At 44.9% G+C, this 20,717-nt stretch overlaps 1 protein-coding gene across 1 annotated transcript; it reads left to right on the top strand.

The window, feature by feature from the left end:
* Positions 1-311: 311 nt before the first annotated feature.
* LOC136581025 (olfactomedin-4-like) lies at positions 312-20,471 on the top strand. Its single transcript, XM_066582011.1, has 5 exons — positions 312-397; positions 1,836-1,985; positions 11,066-11,278; positions 13,523-13,676; positions 17,574-20,471. The coding sequence occupies exons 1-5, from the start codon at positions 341-343 to the stop codon at positions 18,395-18,397; spliced, it is 1,398 nt and encodes a 465-aa protein (XP_066438108.1). The 5' UTR covers positions 312-340; the 3' UTR covers positions 18,398-20,471.
* Positions 20,472-20,717: the final 246 nt, after the last annotated feature.

Genomic DNA, 20,717 nt, shown 5'->3' with positions numbered 1-20,717 from the left:
CTCGGGGCTGTGACCTTCTTGAGGGTATTATTAATTAGACTAACAGGGTGGTTACAGATAACAATCAGACCCTATTATATCAGTAACCAATGCAGAAATCCAGCTAATGCCAAACGGTTCACTTACTTTTTCTTGCAGTCATCTGATTGTCATTATGCAGATTTCATGTGATATAGAATATTTCTTCATCACAGCTTACAGGCCAATCAAATCACAGGATTGTTTATTGGATGAAGCACAAGATGATGTGATACCAAGTGGGAGGGGTGGAGGATACACATTCACCTATGTATATAGAGGGTTAGCACCAGCTGATGGTACAGATGACAAGGAGGACACCATGATCACCTTCTTCATTTTGCTCCTTGGCATCGGCCATAATCATGCCGCCAGTCTGGTAAGTCAGATGCCATTACTCTCTGTGTTGTCAAAGCTTACTATCTCTTATAAACTACTATAAAAGATCATTGAAAGGGGTTTCTGGGATAAAGCCATTTAAGTATTGTAATAGGTGCCGCCGTGTGAATACAAATACATTTACCTTATAAGCTACAAGGATTACAACGTTTGCTTTCTTGCCTTTACATTTTAGCAATAGGATGAAAACTTCTGACATCACTGGAACACGTCCGAAGTCTTTGGAAAGTTGTTCCCCTTTAATATAATCCCCCTCAGTCTACAGACTCTTAACGCCTTACATTTATTAGTTCTTTTAGGACTATGTACGTTTTTCACTTATACATATGCACTGAGGAGAGATATAGGTGTGTGTTCACACGGGGGATTTTAGGGTAAAATCTCTAATCCGCATTCCTGCTACTTCTTGTGGAGACCTAACTGGTGTAGGGAATCTTTTAGGCAATGCTCCTAGGGAAAATTATGCAAACTAGTTCCCAAGTACATGGAAGAAAATGACCTCTCCAGCGCCACCTACAGGTAGCTACCCTGTGAATCAATATCTAACCCATTAGGGTGAATTCATATGTGGCAGATTTGTTGTAGAACATTCTGCGACTATCCATTCATCTGAATGCTGCATGAAGAAATCCACATGCTTGGCTCTAAATTAATACTATTTGGATGAATGTAACTGACTTCCAGTTGCAGAAGCTTCTGGAACACATTTGTGAATTCACCCTAACAGAGTCTTAAGATACAACTACAAGCATAAGAGAAGGGCAGCAGTGCACAGGCGTAGGGTTCACACCATATCCTCTTTATTCGCGACATACAGAAAACACAACGTTTCGACCCGATGTGGGTCTTTGTCCAGCTTGACACGCCTGCTGCCCTTCTCTTATGCTTGTGGATGTTTTGGGGACTATATTGGTCCATAGGACCTTCTTTGGCTTTGTAGACAAACAACTCGCTCAGATTGAGCTTACAAAGGCTGTGCTGCTGGAGACCTATCTTCTCTCTATTAAGATACAACTAGGGATAACAATGTAACCAGAGACACCCATCTGTAGACAGCCCTGCTCCATATTTTTGCTCCTGATCAGTACAGAGTAGGGCTCTTGTAGGTTGGGTAAAATGTCTTTGAAGCAGCTCTTCGAGGGTTGTGTCTCTGATTTGGCCCCAATGCAAAATCCCAGGGCTCGCCACATGTCAATTATAGTACTGGTCTCCTCAATGGCCACCTCGGGCCCAGGTCCTGGATGTAACACAACCCCCGCATCCACCTACAGTCATGTACCTAAGTCTACATCTTTTTTGCTTGCTCATTCATAGAGTTTTAGTCTTTATCGCCTGCATGTTACATTCATTATAATATGTTAGGTGTTATATTGACTAAAGTAGATGTTTCTTACATAAATATGGCTCTGTCTCCACAGGTTCACAACTCCACGGGGTCGCTGGACGAGCTGGGGGTCTGTCACTGCTCTGTTGTCCTCCCAGACTCCACCTTTCCTGCAGATCGTTTTGAGATGTTGCAGATATCCAACTATAACTTGACCTTCTCTGTTGAAACGCAAATCAGTAAGGTAAAGAAACAATGCTGAAATAAGACATAATACTGACCCCCGGACATTAGACAATGTGGCCTACTTGTACATCAGGGGGACTTTACTGTGTGCTCGAACCAATCGGCAGCCAGGCTTTTATTTGTCCGTCTACATTAATAAGACGTTTCACGTTTTGTACCCCAAGCAGTAATAGTCTCTCCGTAGTACCTCACATATTGTAATGTTACATACGTCTGCCCCATTTATGCTCCCACACTATAATAATGCCAGTTGTTTGCCCACACATAGTAATAGTTGCCACAATAGTTCTCCCTTGAAAGTAATAATGTTTACTTTGTGCCTTTTAGAAATAGTGCCTTACTTGTTCCCATGACATTAATTCCCCCCCAATGTTGATCCAGAGGAAGGCAAAAAAAAGCTAATGAGGTAGAAGCAAAGCCTGGCAATCAGAATAATCCCCGGATCACCAACCCTTCTGAAGTAATTAGTGACTATAATAAGTAGTATTGTAACACTCGAGAAAGATGCCCCAGCCCCTCCTGAACTCTTTTATGGAATTCACCATCACCACGTCCTCAGGCAGAGAGTTCCACAGTTTCACTGCTCTTACAGTAAAGAACCCCCTTCTGTTTCCATGCAGAAACCTTCTTTCCTGTAGACGTAGAGTGCGCCCCCTTGTTACAGTCACAGTCCTGCGTGTAAACAGATCTCTGTACTGTCACCTGATATATTTACACATAATTATTAGGTCGCCCCTCAGCCGTGTTTTTTTCTAAATTAAATAACCCCAACTTTGATCACCTCTCTGGGCATTGTAGTCCGCCCATTCCATTTATTACTTCAGTTGCCAAATACTCCATGTGTGGTCTGTCCGGTGACTTGTAGACAGTTTTGGGTCATCTGCACATATTGATATTTTGCTGTGCAATCCTTCTACCAGGTCATTAATAAATGTATAATATGAACAGGTCCCAGCACCCAGCCATTTGTCCAGTTTACTATTTTTAAGGTGGCTCTGCACTTCTTCCTGGGTTAGGCTGGTTTAGTGGAGAGTTTATATTATCATTCTGCATCTCATCTGACATTTTATTTTCCTTTTCACCCTCGATCATTTTCCGTACATTATTTATGAAAAGGCCAACATTTTCACTATTCGGTCTTTTTACTATTCAGATAGTTGAAGAACAGTTTAGTTTTTCTCTCTTTGGCAGTAAGCCTCTCTGTCTCCACTTCGCTGCTTTTATCTGCTTTTTACATCATTTATTTTTTCCTTGTAGGTTTTTAGTGTTTCTTCGCTGCCTTCTTCTTTAGTAGTTTAAACGCTTTCTTTTTGCTGTTTATTGCCCCACATTGGTTTCCTCCCATTACTAAGTCTTTTATTCCTGTATTGTATGGACCGCTCACAGGAAGTAATTAGGATGTTTTTACACATTTCCCATTTATTGTCTGTACTCTTATTTTTGAGCACATTGTCCCAGTCAATAAGGTTCAGGGCATCTCTGAGCTGATGGAACTTGGCCTCCCTAAAGTTAAGTATTTTCATATCTACCTGATAAAACAATAAATGGTTTATTATTATGTTATGGTTGTTATTTCCCAGGTGCCCCCAGAGTGTACCCCTGTTATTCTGTCAGGTATGTTGGTTAGTATTAAGTCCAAAATGGGCGTCCCTCTAGTTGGCTCCTGCACAGGTATGGGGAGGTAATTATCTTTAGTAATTGACAGAAACTTGTCACCTTTATGAGATCCACAAGTTTCGGCTCCCCTGTTTATGACCGAATAGTTAGTCCCCCATAATAATGACCTCATTGTGATTTGCCGCTTCATCTATTTGCTTCAGTAATAGATTTTCAGTGGCTTCTGTTATATTTGGTGGCCTATAGCAAACCCCTATAAGGATTTTATTATTGTTTTTCCCTCCATGTTTATCTCCCTCCCATATATCATCCTGTAAGGTGGGCTTTAAACAGGATTTTACATAAAGACAAATCCCTCCCCCTTTCAGTTTTTTACGATCCCTTCTGAAAAGACTGTAACCCTGTAAGTTCTCTGCCCAGTCACATCTTTCATCCAACCAGGTCTCCGTTATTCCTGCTATGTCATAGTTTTCCTCAGACATTATTTCTTCCACTTCGGCAACTTTATTGGTCAGACTTCCAGCATTAGTCACCATACATTTTAGAAGGTTTTGGTAATGTTTTATATTATGTGTATTCCTATTAAGTGTTCTGCCAGTTCAAACTGTACTAACCCCCTCCTACCGCTCCACCCCTATTTCCATCACTTAGTCCCAGGTAACTGTCTACACTATCTTCTTCTTATCTCTCCCTTTCAGCCATCTTCTCCCCCAGCACAGCTGCATCCTTCCCATTAAGATGCAGCCCATCCCTGCGGTAGAACCTGTAGCCAATTGCAAAGTTGGCCCAGTTGTCCAGGAACCCAAACTTCTCCTTCCTACACCAACTCTTGAGCCACTTGTTTACCTCCCTAATCTCCCGCTGCCTTTCTGGTGTGTCACATGGGACTGCTAGTATTTCAGAAAATACTACTTTGGAGGTCCTTACCCTAAGCTTCCATTCTAAGTCCCTGAAATAGTTTTTAAGGACCTTCCACCTAACCCTAACTTTACCATTGGTGCCAATGTGTACCATAACCACTGTATCCTCACCAACCCCTCCCAGTGATCTGTCAACCCGATCCGCAATGTGACAAACTCAACCGACAGGAAAACACACAGTTTGACGATCCCAGTCTTTTTAACAGTTTTTCCTGTCTGCCCACCTAATAATTGAGTCTCCCACTACCAGGACCTGTCTAGCCTGCCCTGCACTCCTATTCCCTTTTTTATTGGAGCAGACATCCCTATGGTGGTCAGAGGGCATGTTGTGCTACAGCAGTGTTAATCCTGTAATGGCATCACCCTCATCTGATAACTTTGCAAACTTGTTGGGGTGTGCCAGTTGAGGACCTGCCTCCCTGGGTCTCCTCCCTCTACCCCTTCTAACTGTCACCCAGCTAGCTGCCTTCTCATGCTGCACTCCCATGCTACCATTCACTCCAACATCTGCCCCAGTGAGTGCCCGCTCAGTGAGAAACAGACTCCTTTCCATGGTGCAAATGGATGCCAGGGTTGCAAGCTGTTCATTTAGATCCAGGATCTGGGCTTCCAAATGCACAACACGCTCACATTTAGTACAGCAGTATGCGCGCTCCAACGGCTGGTCAAGGACTGCATACATGGCACAAGATGTACACTGGATGGCATTGTCAGTCATGGAGCTCATTCTAAATGGTGATGGTACAGATAGATTAGATAAAAGTGATATATGCAAAAACTCTTATAGATAAGCAGTAAATGAATACAAGGGACTCTTCTAAAGTCTCTGAATCCAAAGTCATTAATCCGAAGTCACACACTTAATAAACAGCACACTTTAGAAGACAGTACACTTGGGGCTTCTTCACCTTCACAAAATATTTGCGCTATGAACACGGTTGATTTGCACACATTTCTGTGCAGTTCACTGCAGTTTTTTGTGCATACAGGACATGTTCAGATGGGTGCGGGACACACCCATGCCCTAATTCATAAAGCTATTTACCCAAATGATGTCTAGATGTGTTCCCATGGTTTTGCACTGTATTCCACACCTTCCCTTGCGTATTGTCCACTCATTTGCGAACCTCTAAAACACTTCTATGGGACCTTCTATTATTTGCTCACAAAAAAAGAAATGTAAATGAACCCATTAAAATCAGTAGGTTCTACACTGTGCCTATTGTGCATGCAAATACGAGCGCAAATACACCGATGAGAAGGAGCCCTGAGAGTCCGTTTACACCAAGCAATGTACTGTTTGAAAGAGTGAACAATGTCGCTTGTCCGCTCGGCAGCCTGTTTATACAGGCAGATACATTGTGGCTCGTTAAACCGAGAAGTCGTTCAGTCCTTCACATTTGCTGTAATAGAGAAAGACTGAACAAACTCTGTTTAAACTGAACAATTAGTGAACGATCCAACGAGGGTTTATCTGTCTGCATAAAATGATTGACAAACGAAAAGTGACGAATATCTTTCATCGTTAGCGGCGTTTAGACTGAATGATATCGTTCACTCGCTTGAACTATTTTGTGAGCAGAACCTGTTTTAAAGTGCCTTTAGAATACAGCCACGCTCACTTATGTCTGACTTATATAGCACTTATCTGTAGGACTCCAGCTCTTCTCTGGATGGAAAGGACACAGCAAGTTCCACAATTTATCACACCCTGATTGGGTAACCCCACCCCTAATTAATCACCTATGCAAAGCAATGGAGAGTGAAACTCACAAGCAGAATATGTGTGTATTTAAATGTAACAACATATAACAATCGAACCCCCAATGCATCAACTCAGCACAATATATGTATCCTCTAGGGAAAGACAATGTAGCACAAGGCATAAACTAAAAGATCATAAACACAAATAAACAAATGCAAATAAAAGAGGGAAAGAGTCAGGCAGCAATTCCACTAATCCCAATCACACACTTAGTATAGAGCACACTTAGTATACAGCACACTTAGTATACAGCACACTTAGTATAGAGCACACTTAGTATAGAGCACACTTAGTATAGAGCACACTTAGTATAGAGCACACTTAGTATAGAGCACACTTACTCAGCTCGCACGCTCGCTTATGTCTGCTTTACCCAGCACTTACCTGTAATACCTCTGCTCCTCCTCTGTTTGGAAAGCCTCCTTATATACTAATAATGGTCCCTTTGAGCGCACCAGAGAAAAAACATTATAGTCACCTAGTCGCCAATCAGCACAACGTCTCCTTTCCTTCATGCACCGTTGCCAGCCTGGCACAGCTGGTACATAGTGATGTCATTGCACCTCCTGCGCCAACACAGTGACAGTGCATGATGGAGATGCTGCGCTGATTGGAGATTAGCGAGTATAATGTTCATTTCTGTGAGGTTCTGGTGACAGAGAATGATAATGCAGAGAGGCTATGACTCCCTGTTCCACCATAGTTATCCTGCAGACACTGATACAGTTGTGAGCAACAATCACTGAGGGATTCAGCCTAGAGGTCCGTGTCCTGTGCCCCAAATCTGCAGTGCTCATGTCACCCTTCATATGGCTCTCTACCTGTGTTACACATACTGTGCGGCTCTATATCTGTACTACATGCACTATGCTGCTCCATATCTGTACTACATGCACTATGCTGCTCCATATCTGTACTACATGCACTGTGCTGCTCCATATCTGTACTACATGCACTGTGCTGCTCCATATCCGTACTACATGCACTGTGCTGCTCTATATCCGTACTACATGCACTATGCTGCTCCATATCTGTACTACATGCACTGTGCGGCTCTATATCTGTACTACATGCACTATGCTGCTCTATATCTGTACTACATGCACTATGCTGCTCTATATCTGTACTACATGCACTGTGCGGCTCTATATCCGTACTACATGCACTATGCTGCTCTATATCTGTACTACATGCACTATGCTGCTCTATATCTGTACTACATGCACTATGCTGCTCTATATCTGTACTACATGCACTATCCTGCTCTATATCTGTACTACATGCACTATGCTGCTCTATATCTGTACTACATGCACTATGCTGCTCTATATCTGTACTACATGCACTGTGCGGCTCTATATCTATGCTGCTCTATATCTGTACTACATGCACTGTGCGGCTCTATATCTATGCGGCTCTATATCTGTACTACATGCACTATGCTGCTCTATATCTGTACTACATGCACTATGCTGCTCTATATCTGTACTACATGCACTATGCTGCTCTATATCTGTACTACATGCACTATACTGCTCCATATCTGTACTACATGCACTATGCTGCTCTATATCTGTACTACATGCACTATGCTGCTCTATATCTGTACTACATGCACTATGCTGCTCTATATCCGTACTACATGCACTGTGCTGCTCTATATCTGTACTACATGTACTATGCTGCTCTATATCTTTACTACATGCACTGTGCTGCTCTATATCTTTACTACATGCACTGTGCTGCTCTATATCTGTACTACATGCACTGTGCTGCTCTATATCTGTACTACATGCACTGTGCTGCTCTATATCTGTACTACATGCACTGTGCTGCTCTATATCTGTACTACATGCACTGTGCTGCTCTATATCTGTACTACATGCACTATGCTGCTCTATATCTGTACTACATGCACTATGCTGCTCTATATCCGTACTACATGCACTATGCTGCTCTATATCCGTACTACATGCACTATGCTGCTCTATATCTGTACTACATGCACTGTGCTGCTCTATATCTGTACTACATGCACTGTGCTGCTCTATATCTGTACTACATGCACTGTGCTGCTCTATATCTGTACTACATGCACTGTGCTGCTCTATATCTGTACTACATGCACTATGCTGCTCTATATCTGTACTACATGCACTATGCTGCTCCATATCTGTACTACATGCACTATGCTGCTCTATATCTGTACTACATGCACTATGCTGCTCCATATCTGTACTACATGCACTGTGCTGCTCCATATCTGTACTACATGCACTATGCTGCTCCATATCTGTACTACATGCACTATGCTGCTCTATATCTGTACTACATGCACTGTGCTGCTCCATATCTGTACTACATGCACTATGCTGCTCTATATCTGTACTACATGCACTATGCTGCTCCATATCTGTACTACATGCACTATGCTGCTCCATATCTGTACTACATGCACTATGCTGCTCCATATCTGTACTACATGCACTATGCTGCTCTATATCTGTACTACATGCACTATGCTGCTCCATATCTGTACTACATGCACTGTGCTGCTCTATATCTGTACTACATGCACTGTGCTGCTCTATATCTGTACTACATGCACTGTGCTGCTCTATATCTGTACTACATGCACTGTGCTGCTCTATATCTGTACTACATGCACTATGCTGCTCTATATCTGTACTACATGCACTATGCTGCTCTATATCTGTACTACATGCACTGTGCTGCTCTATATCTGTACTACATGCACTATGCTGCTCTATATTTGTACTACATGCACTATGCTGCTCTATATCCGTACTACATGCACTATGCTGCTCCATATCTGTACTACATGCACTGTGCTGCTCTATATCTGTACTACATGCACTATGCTGCTCTATATCTGTACTACATGCACTATGCTGCTCTATATCTGTACTACATGCACTGTGCTGCTCTATATCTGTACTACATGCACTGTGCTGCTCTATATCTGTACTACATGCACTGTGCTGCTCTATATCTGTACTACATGCACTATGCTGCTCTATATCTGTACTACATGCACTGTGCTGCTCTATATCTGTACTACATGCACTGTGCTGCTCTATATCTGTATTACATGCACTATGCTGCTCCATATCTGTACTACATGCACTATGCTGCTCTATATCTGTACTACATGCACTATGCTGCTCTATATCCGTACTACATGCACTGTGCGGCTCTATATCCGTACTACATGCACTATGCTGCTCTATATCTGTACTACATGCACTATGCTGCTCTATATCTGTACTACATGCACTGTGCTGCTCTATATCTGTACTGCATGCACTATGCTGCTCTATATCTGTACTACATGCACTATGCTGCTCTATATCTGTACTACATGCACTGTGCTGCTCTATATCTGTACTACATGCACTGTGCTGCTCTATATCTGTACTACATGCACTATGCTGCTCTATATTTGTACTACATGCACTGTGCGGATCTATATCTATGCTGCTCTCTAGCTGTACATACACTTTTACAATATTTCTTATGCAAAGGTTAAGTACTGACATCACCAAGGGTTATACATGAATCCTATTCACCTGACATAGGCGGCCTGCAGACGGCCGGGTCGGATCCAGCAGCTAGAATTCTCGGTGAGATTTCTGTGCGGGGCTTGCAGAGCATGAAACAGAAATAGAGCATGTTGTGGTTTATTTGCCACATGGACAATCACGGCCGTCTGCCTAGGATTGCATTTCCTAACGCAATCCTATGGTAGCTTCCACGGGTGGAAATTCCAAGGGAAATCCCACCGCGGAATTTCCGCCCATCTGCAGGTGGCCATAGGAATATACTCACATCACAATTACCTCATCTGTCTTAGAACATCAACTGCAGGAAGAGGCAGCAAAAGACAGAGAACCAATCCCATTTGTAGGAGCCTTCCGTAACATCATGAGTCTGGACATCCACTGGAGAAGGGGGCAGCGGAAGACAGAGCCCCTGGGAAACTACACCATGAGAGAGCATCCCCCACTCATGGGTCCACGGCCTCTGTCCTCCATGCATCAACTCCAATCTTCTATACATTATAAACCAGCTTAGTCATCTACTATGTCCTAAACTTGCATCTCTACAAAGTACAAAGGTTTGTTTCCCTGAAGGTATCAGACATGCAGAGTGGCCACATTTAGAGTATAATAAAGTTCGGTCAAACAAGGCCTTACTCAGACAATGGGGATGTTAGCACTGGATTAACTGGGCTCAACAGGTCTGTTACTGAGAGGTTTATAGTCCATGCGATGATACACTCATAGAAAACCAAATTATACAATCATCATAGCTTATATTAACCCCTTAGTGGCCAAGCCTGTTTGCACCTTAATGGCCACATCAAATTTTGGAAATCTGCCACGTGTCACTTTGAGGGCTTAGTCACACAGGCGCATCTTCACTGTTCACCTGCTGGCTGCTGGGAAGGCTTGCAGACCATGTTGAGTTGCCTACAGTGTCTGACAGACAGTCACTGACTACATTGTGCAGGTGATGATCTAATAATGATTCACTCATCCTGATTGCTGCAGCAGCGCACTAAATCTCAGGATGGATTCTCAGAAATTTACTTTCTTAAAGGGGGAAGTTATAATTCTTGCTCTGGAGCCCCATAATGCCGATGTACGCCAATATGCTGTACTATACATGCAACCTCTGAAGTTATGTGTCCTCTATTTCTGGCCTTTAGTTCGTATTTGGCTGACACTAAACAGACCTGTCCTGATGTCATAGATCCAGCATTATGAGAGTACACTGATCATTTACATGGAGCGGCTGGTGAACCTGACCAAACGTGTGGAGGTGATGGAGATGGGAGGCATCTCATACACCGAGTTGGACTTCGAGCTGGTGAAGCTGGAGATTAGACAAATTGAGGCTCTGATACTGCAGATGAAAACTTCAATGAATGGCACCAACGTTCTGGTTGAAGCTCTGTATGTGGAGGTGAGACGATACCTGTCACTTATTACTATACTGTGGGTCCTACTTAACCACATCATGGTCACCGTATGACTATAAACATCCTGCGGTCCTGAAGTGTGTATGGAGCGGTTATTGACAGCCGTCGGTAACTGCAGCGATCAGATCATGGCAGTTAACTGTTTAGGTGCGATGATCAAAGCTGACCGCACATCTAAACAGTCAGTGGGACCGGAGGGTGGCGATGGGCTAGTATGGCAGCTGGAAACCTACTGAAGACTCCCAAGGCTACCATACCTATCAAGCCCTGCCTCAGGCAAGACTTGTAAGACAGCATCAAAAACGGCTATATGCTGCAATACTGAAGTATTGCAGTATATATTACAAGTAGAAATGAGCGAGCGTACTCGGTAAGGATAGATACTTGAGCGAGTATCGTCCTTACTGAGTACCTGCCTGCTCGCCCGCAAAGATTCGGGTGCCGGTGGGGGGCAGGGAGTGGGGGGGAACGGGAGGGAGATCTCCCCCCCCCCTCCCCGCTCCCTCCTGCTCACTCCCGCAACACAGCGCTCACCCCTGCCAGCACCCAAATCTTTGCGGGTGAGCAGGCAGGTACTCGCTAAAGACAGATACGGTCGCTCATCTCTAATTACAAGCAAGCAAATGTTCACAAATTCAAGTTCTCTGTGGGAACTAAATAAAAGTTTTGAAAAATATTTTATAAAGTTTAAGGGCGAGCACCCACTGGCGTTTTTTTACCTGCGTTTTGCGTTTTTCCTGCACAGGCATAGAGATAACATGTGTTCCTGTCCACTGGCGTTTTTTTTGCGTTGCGTTTGCGTTTTTAACATAGGAACTGTCAGTTGCATATGTGTCCTTATTTTTCTCCTAATGCACCCATGAAAGTCAATGGTAATTTATGGAAAAGCCGCAAAAACGCGGCGAAAACGCCGCGAAAAACGCACGGAAAAACCGCGGAAAACGCAAACGCCAGTGGGTGCTCGCCCTAACAGTTAAAAAAAAATTACAATTTCACTCCCCCTTTTCCCATTTTTGCCAGGAAAAAAAAACTAAACAATTTAACAACACACATTTGATATTGCTGTGTATGTAAGGGCCCAAACCTTTAAAACATCACAATATTTATCCTTTGCAGTGAAGGCCGAGAAAAAAAGGATGGAATGGCAGAATGGAATTTTTTAAAAATCCCAGCTCCCCTAAAAATTTAGTAAAAGGTCAGAAAAAAGATATATGCCCCAAAAATGGTAATAATAAAACTACAGCTCACCCTGCAAGACTTGAGCCGTGACACATTGCAGGTCTCAGAATATGGCGCCAGAAGCTAATTGTTTAAGAAAAAATGTTATTTACTAAAAATCCAACAACATTATAGAATAGATCTAACCTTGGCATCACCATAATCGTACTGACCCATGGAACAAAGGGCTAGTGGCATTTTTACTGCACTGGAAACACTGTAAATACTAAACCAGCTAAAATGGCGCAATTGCATTTTTTTCCATTTTGCCCACTTAAACGTTTCTCCGTACATTAAATAATACCATTAAAAAAACAACTCATCCCACATAACAACGAGCCCTCATACGGCTGTGTCAATGGAAATAGTAAAAAGTAATGGCTCTTGTAATGTGGGGACGAAAAGACAAAAATAAAAAAAAGTGATAAATCTCTGGTCCTAAAGTGGTTAAAGATCATGGGCGATTCTAAGCATTTTTGCAATCGGTTTTATTAGTCTGTTCTGTACATTTTCCTTACAAAAGCCCTATTCTTCTATGCAGCAAAGTAAAGATGGGGCTGAAAAATCCATCAGCATCTAGCTGCATAACAATAAAGGGGGCTCCACATGTGTCTGCCCCTCTTCTCTATAGAACAGCTGCAGACACACCTGTTCTGTTCCCATATCACAGTCATTAGTAAGTCTGCCCCCCCCCCCCCATGTGTTTTACTGCTCTCCCATCCCACTCATATGCCGCTGTGCCTGGGAGCTGTGAAGGAGAAGCTGCTCGTTTTTGCAGACAGCTTCTCCCCTCACAGCTCTCGGCCCATGCCAGACCCAATTGCACTTGCAGAAAACGTGTTTTGTAAAAAAATGTACAAAATAAGCTGATAAAACCTATTCCAAATATGCTTAGAATCACCTATTCTGTACTTTAAAAACAGTGTAGGTAAATATGCTTTCTATCCTTTTCTTTCTGTTTCTCTCCCATTGCTATAGACTATGTCACCGTGTTCTTTATTCCGCAATAGATCCACAACCTCTCTATAACGGTGAGCCAGCTGGAGGTCTACGACAAGAACAATGTTTTGGTCATCAGAAGAGAAATTGCAGCTCTGAAGAAACGACTGGAAAATTGTGAAAAGAACCAGACAAACCCAAAGCCGGACCCTCCAGCGGACAGCGGTACGTAAAGCAGTAGGTGCTTGTTGGTAGTTCATGTTTATATGAAGACTTTCACTAGGACAGACCCCAATCACGTACAGCAACCCTCCCCAAAAAGATGGCTTCCAAACAAAAACAAGCTGAGAAGAGAAGACTAGTGCAAATAGCCCAATGCCGTATACCAAACACAAAAACAAACCTCACATTATAAATGACATCTTTACATAAATTACAAAAAACACTTAATATGAATATAGTCAACAACTAGAAACTGCTAGAACATAAGTCAGAATCAGCAGATGTAGATCCACTCTGCCTCATACTAGTTTAACGTATGGCCAAGTCTGGAGGCAACGCCTGAGGAACCCTGGTCTTCACCTTCTGACCCCACCAGTCAGGATCTTGCCTTCACTGCCGGGTCCTCAGGCCATTAAATTAAAAGTAGTCCCAGTTTATGTGGCTGCTGACACAACTAGAGATCAAGGCACGGTACCTGAGCGTGTGAACAGAGGCATAGTCAAAGGAGTAGGCATCGAGGCAGGCAGTCTATACTTCAACACGAGAGACAGTCTAGAGGTCAGGGCAGGGCACTCCAAGCTGGGCAGGAGTCAGGGCAGGGCACTCCAAGCAGGGCAGGAGTCAGGGCAGGGCACTCCAAGCAGGGCAGGAGTCAGGGCAGGGCACTCCAAGCAGGGCAGGAGTCAGGGCAGGGCACTCCAAGCAGGGCAGGAGTCAGGGCAGGGCAATCCAAGCAGGGCAGGAGTCAGGGCAGGAGTCAGGGCAGGGCACTCCAAGCAGGGCAGGAGTAAGGGCAGGGCACTCCAAGCAGGGCAGGAGTCAGGGCAGGGCACTCCAAGCAGGGCAGGAGTCAGGGCAGGGCACTCCAAGCAGGGCAGGAGTCAGGGCAGGGCACTCCAAGCAGGGCAGGAGTCAGGGCAGGGCACTCCAAGCAGGGCAGGAGTCAGGGCAGGGCACTCCAAGCAGGGCAGGAGTCAGGGCAGGGCACTCCAAGCAGGGCAGGAGTCAGGGCAGGGCACTCCAAGCAGGGCAGGAGTCAGGGCAGGGCACTCCAAGCAGGGCAGGAGTCAGGGCAGGGCACTACAAGCAGGGCAGGAATCAGGGCAGGGCACTCCAAGCAGGGCAGGAGTCATGGCAGGGCACTCCAAGCAGGGCAGGAGTCATGGCAGGGCACTCCAAGCAGGGCAGGAGTCATGGCAGGGCACTCCAAGCAGGGCAGGAGTCAGGGCAGGGCACTCCAAGCAGGGCAGGAGTCAGGGCAGGGCACTCCAAGCAGGGCAGGAGTCAGGGCAGGGCAATCCAAGCAGGGCAGGAGTCAGGGCAGGGCACTACAAGCAGGGCAGGAATCAGGGCAGGGCACTCCAAGCAGGGCAGGAGTCATGGCAGGGCACTCCAAGCAGGGCAGGAGTCATGGCAGGGCACTCCAAGCAGGGCAGGAGTCATGGCAGGGCACTCCAAGCAGGGCAGGAGTCAGGGCAGGGCACTACAAGCAGGGCAGGAATCAGGGCAGGCAGCAGTAAGGAGAATGGTCAGTAAAGTAAGCACAAATGAGAAGCACCTTCAGCTGGACAGAGACCAAAACCTTAGGCACATTACTTAGGGCGGAAGGTGTCTCCATCTTTGTCTCAGCAGAACACTGCGACTCATTGATTAATTTGGCGTAACATAATTTCATGGCTGGCTGAACGGTTGGTGCCAATGTTAATGTTGTTTCAGAGTCCAAGATGTTCAAGAGATTCCTGCAAGAGTTCTTATTCCAGAGAACTCTATAGTTCCTTGTGCAGTGACTCATAGGGAGACCATGGACATCTAACATATGTGAAGAGCGGGGAGGGTTAAGTGTTGGCTTGTCAAGGCGGCACTTACTGGCTCCTTCCCAGAGGAATAACACGCAGCCAAGGCCAGAGTATCACTGCAGGCCACAGGGACACCCCTAGGATAGGGAGATGCCCAACACACAGGATAACAAGGGTTGTATTTGTCACGGGTGACACCACCATTCCTCTACTCACTGGAATGACCCGTGGTGGAGAATAAATGTAGCCACAGCCATATTTTAGTACCATGGGTCTCTAGGAATGATTAGAGCCCGGCATAAACTTTACTTGAAAACTTGCAAACAGACAACACAAGGCAGTAAAATTAAGGACTTTACAGTGCAGGCAAATGACTTCAGAATGTAGTACCTCCACACAGCTCTCATAAACTCAAAGACGCACATGTGTGAACAAAGACTCTTATCTTGCAGTACCTCCATCCCGACTTGAAGACATGTGGATGTGACAATTAAAGGGTGTACCTCTACACAGTGATCCTGACTCCAGACGGCCGTGTAGGAAAATTAGAATATTAGTTAGTACCTCTGCACTGGCCTTGAGAAGAAGTAGTTACTCACAAATGCTGTTTCACTTTTGGGGGCTCACTCCACTTACATCCAGAACACAAGCAGCGCAAGAAATCTCTCCTCCTCCTCCATCTTTACCACAGGGAGGCTGAAGCTGCCTTCATGTGGCTCTGTGTTAGACTCTCTCAACTCCAAAAGATGGAACCGCTTTCCTGCTCTCAATCACTCCTATTTATACCCTACTCTCATACCACATGACATGACAGACTTGATACATTTACATGCAGGCTTGGATTTTAATAAACATTTAAAGGGGTTGTCCTGCGCCGAAACTGTTTTTTTTTTTTTTCAATAGCCCCCCCGTTCGGCGTGAGACAAACCCGATGCAGGGGTTTAAAAAAAAAAAACGGATAGTACTTACCCGAATCCCCGCGCTCCAGTGACTTCTTACTTACCTTGCGAAGATGGCCGCCAGGATCTTCACCCACGGTGGACCGCAAGTCTTCTCCCATGGTGCACCGTGGGCTCTGTGCGTTCCATTGCCGATTCCAGCCTCCTGATTGGCTGGAATCAGCACACATGACGGGGCGGAGCTACGAGGAGCAGCTCTCCGGCACGAGCGGCCCCATTCAGAAGGGAAAGGACCGGACTGCGCAAGCACATCTAATCTCCCGAAATTAGACGGCACCATGGAGACAGGGACGCTAGCAACGGAGCAGGTAAGTGAATAACTTCTGTATGGCTCATAATTAAAGGGGTTGTCCCGCGAAAGCAAGTGGGGTATACACTTCTGTATGGCCATATTAATGCACTTTGTAATGTACATTGTGCATTAATTATGAGCCATACAGAAGTTATCAGAAGTTTTTCACTTACCTGTTCCGTTGCTAGCGTCCTCGTTTCCATGGAGCCGTCTAATTTTCAGCGTCTAATCGCCGGATTAGACGCGCTTGCGCAGTCCGGGTCTTCTTGTTTTCTGAATGGGGCCGCTCGTGCCGGAGATCGGCTCCTGGTAGCTCCGCCCCATCACGTGCCGATTCCAGCCAATCAGGAGGCTGGAATCGGCAATGGACCGCACAGAAGCCCTGCGGTCCACCGAGGGAGAAGATCCCGGCGGCCATCTTCAGCAGGTAAGTAAGAAGTCACCGGAGCGCGGGGATTCAGGTAAGCACTGTCCGGTGTTCTTTTTTAACCCCTGCATCGGGTTTGTCTCGCGCCGAACGGGGGGGGCTGTTGGAAAAAAAAAAAAACGTTTTGGCGCGGGACAACCCCTTTAATGCATGATGTATATTACAAAGTGCATTAATATGGCCATACAGAAGTGTATACCCCCACTTGCTTTCGCAGGACAACCCCTTTAACCCCTGTAGCACTGCAGCTGTGCAACACACATACTGGAAATACCAACACAGCTTTGCACAGTGCATCAACATAGGACAAACATGACATTTATGGAGGGGACCAGGATGATGTATTGGCCCACTACACTTGTTTCTTAGGTGTTGCTTACTTGTTATGTGAGGCCAACTTTATGCATTGATTGTTTTATTGTGCAGGTACCTGCCAACATGGATTCATTACGAACATCAGCAAACCATTTGTAGTACAATTGAACTATAACGGATTCGGCTACAAATCTGGAGGATGGGGATCAGATTCATTGGCTGGAGCTGACCAGAACATACAGTGGGTGGCTCCTCTGTATACAAATGCAAGGACTATGAATTACTTACGTGTCTACCCTAAATACAATGATCTTCTCGTGTATCAACACAACATTGACCGAGGCATCAGTAGTCCAAACTACGGACAAGGAGGGGGAATGATCATGTTTAATAAAACAATGTACTATAATTGCTACAACAATGGAAAATTATGCAAATACAATCCACAGCTCAATACAATGGAACTAAGTGTTAATCTCCCTAATGCTGCTTACAACAACCGCTTCAGCTATTCGTCTTCACCCTACCAAGACATTGACATGGCCAGTGATGAAGAAGGCCTTTGGGCAATTCATTCTACTGAAGGAAATGCTGGCAACATTGTCATCAGTAAAATAGATCCCGTAACTCTTGCCGTAAAGCAGACCTGGAACACTACCCAATACAAGCCTGCAGCCACCAACGCATTCATGGCATGTGGTGTCTTGTATGTCACTAGGGCCCTCAGTACAAAAAAAGAAGAGATATTTTACATGTATGATACAAAGACTAATAAGGAAGGGTGGCCGAGAGTTCCCCTGGAAAAACCAAAGGAGAACGTGCAGAGTCTGTCTTACAATCCCAACGACCGTAAGCTGTACATGTACAATGATGGCTACTTGGTCAACTATGACCTCTATTTTACATCTGCCCAAGAAGATAAATCTCAAATATAATCATATAAGTCCACATGTCCATAGAGTGTTCATGACAATGTAGGTCTTCCATATTTCCCACTAGGACAATGAATGATGACACGATCTGGTCAAAACCAGACAACTATGAAACCATCATGGGCCCAATGAAAGGCGAGATACTAGTCAATTCTGGGCCAACTATAAAAGCAACTAATTCTTTATATTAGAATTTACGTACCATAAATGTGTTTCCATGGTAACAGACAACAAACAAACCCTGTGTGGTCTGATCCTGTAGTTATACTTCTTGCTATCTGTCTCCTACTTCTTCCTAATCTACCAAATGTATGTTAGAATTACGTTAGATACAGATAGAAGGGAGAATGACTGCAGGAAAAGCTTAAGCAGGGTTTGTTTGCAGTATGTTATCATGGAGATATATGGGTCTACACAGGAGCTGTAGACACAAAACGGAGGAGTATTTTAATGAAAAGTCTTTGCAAAGTTCCTTCATTTTTTTTCTATTTTGATGCATTGAAGAAAAAAGTGTCTTGGCCGATTGTCATAGATTGTCCAAGGAGAAATAGGAGCTCTACCTGGATGAACACTGAGTTTATATATTCTTATATATATTATGTTAATCAAAGCAGGATATTTAAAGCGACCCTCCGGGCCTGGAGAAACAAAGATGGCCGCACCAGCTTCTCTGACCATCTGACGCACACTGTACATTAGTATAAGGCACTACGCCTGCTTTCATTAACCAGTGCTGTCCACATGAGCGGTGCTGACCGGTCATATCAGCATGTAGTGTCTTAGATTAACAATGCGCACTATGCATTGTGTGCGTCAGGTAGACGGAGAAGCTGTTCGGCCATCTTTGTTTCTCCAGGCCCGAAGGGTCACTTTATTTTCTAGATATATTAGTTGAAAGTGCTTAATGCGAAGCAGACACTTCCCAGAATGCAAATCACCAGTCCAAGCTCCTTGTGGCTTCTAAAGCGCATAAACCTGTAAGTGCAGCTTTGGACTATAAGGCCTCCTGTCCATAGGCGATTATCCGGCCGCGGGAAATGCACTGAACGCTTTCCATAGACAGCTATGTAAAGCGCAGCCCTGCTGTCCAGGAGCGGAGGATCATAGCGATTCTCCACTCGCAGGACTTAAATCGCAGCATGTTGTGATTAGCCGTGATTCTCCGCGGTGAGCCTATCTGTCAGATAGCTCTCCCCTGCTCCCCGACGGCGGCTCCTGCGGCGGCGATCTGCCGCGGGATATTGCTACGCTCGTGGGCAGGAGCCCTAATGCAATGTATTACAGGAGCTCAGCTGACTGATAACAATGTATCTTTCAATAAGGTTTTTGATTTGTTTCCGAGTGAACCAGCAGAATTGTGAATGCAGCTCTGGGCATCTCTACAACGCAGGATCAATAGAGGCTAATACCGCAGGGGCAGATGCAGGATTCTTAAAGGGAGTCTTCCAGGTCAGCTGGCACCACCACGGATGGGACACAATTCTCCCCTTCATATCCACTTTATCAGCTTCCCTGGAGGCAGGAAGAAGGTTCGCGTTTAGCTGGATGTTTTCTTCCGAACGGACAGAAAGAAGGAAACTAAAGGTCCTTTTAAATAGGCCGGTTTATCGTTAGACCGGGCCGGTGACATCATCGCTAGCTCATCTGCGCTCATGCAGCCTGTTTATACAGACAGATACATTGCTGGCTCGTTCAATGAAAGATCATTCAGTTGTTCACATTGGCTGTATAAGTGACAGAAGGACTGAATGAGGCCGATTAAACCGAATGATAAGTGAATGAAGCCGATGGTGATTTTTATGCCTGCATAAGATGGCTGAGTGATAAGCGATCGATCTTTCGCCATTCGCCCATTCGCCCACGTTTAGCCTGAATGAGCCCCGTTCACTTCAGCTTGAATGATTTTGTGACCCATAATGGTCTAAACGCACGGTGAGCGCACCTCTGTGGTGGGATGTATTTACACGCACCTAATCTTACATGTATGTTATATCTCTGTATGTAAACTGTATCACATGTGGACGGACTTATTATGGAGGAAACGTTTTCTCTCTCCTATGCACTGAATAAAGCAGAGGCCATCAGATGCGGCGTGCTGCTGTCCGTTCATTAGCGTCTCGTACTTCGCCGTATGTGTCAGCTATAAGACTATGGCAACATTAGACCGACAACTGGCTCAATCTACGGGGTTAATCAGAGAAGCAGACATGGGGAATTAATTACACACCGACTACAAAAGACGGCGACACAATCCGCTCATCACCGGGAGGAAGGGTCAGAGAGTCTTATGCCGCACCAGCAGGTTCCCTTTTCTGTCACATCG

This window comes from Eleutherodactylus coqui, chromosome 10 (genome assembly GCF_035609145.1).
Source record: "Eleutherodactylus coqui strain aEleCoq1 chromosome 10, aEleCoq1.hap1, whole genome shotgun sequence".
Taxonomy (NCBI): Eukaryota; Metazoa; Chordata; class Amphibia; order Anura; family Eleutherodactylidae; genus Eleutherodactylus; species Eleutherodactylus coqui.
This window is presented reverse-complemented; position numbering and strand designations above follow the sequence as displayed.

Excerpts from the sequence above, each read along its gene's own strand:
- LOC136581025 (XM_066582011.1), top strand. The coding sequence starts at position 341 with ATGATCACCTTCTTCATTTTGCTCCTTGGCATCGGCCATAATCATGCC. Across the intron at positions 1,986-11,065 it reads TTGAAACGCAAATCAGTAAG|ATCCAGCATTATGAGAGTAC; the intron begins GTAAAGAAACAA and ends CTGATGTCATAG. Across the intron at positions 11,279-13,522 it reads TTGAAGCTCTGTATGTGGAG|ATCCACAACCTCTCTATAAC; the intron begins GTGAGACGATAC and ends ATTCCGCAATAG.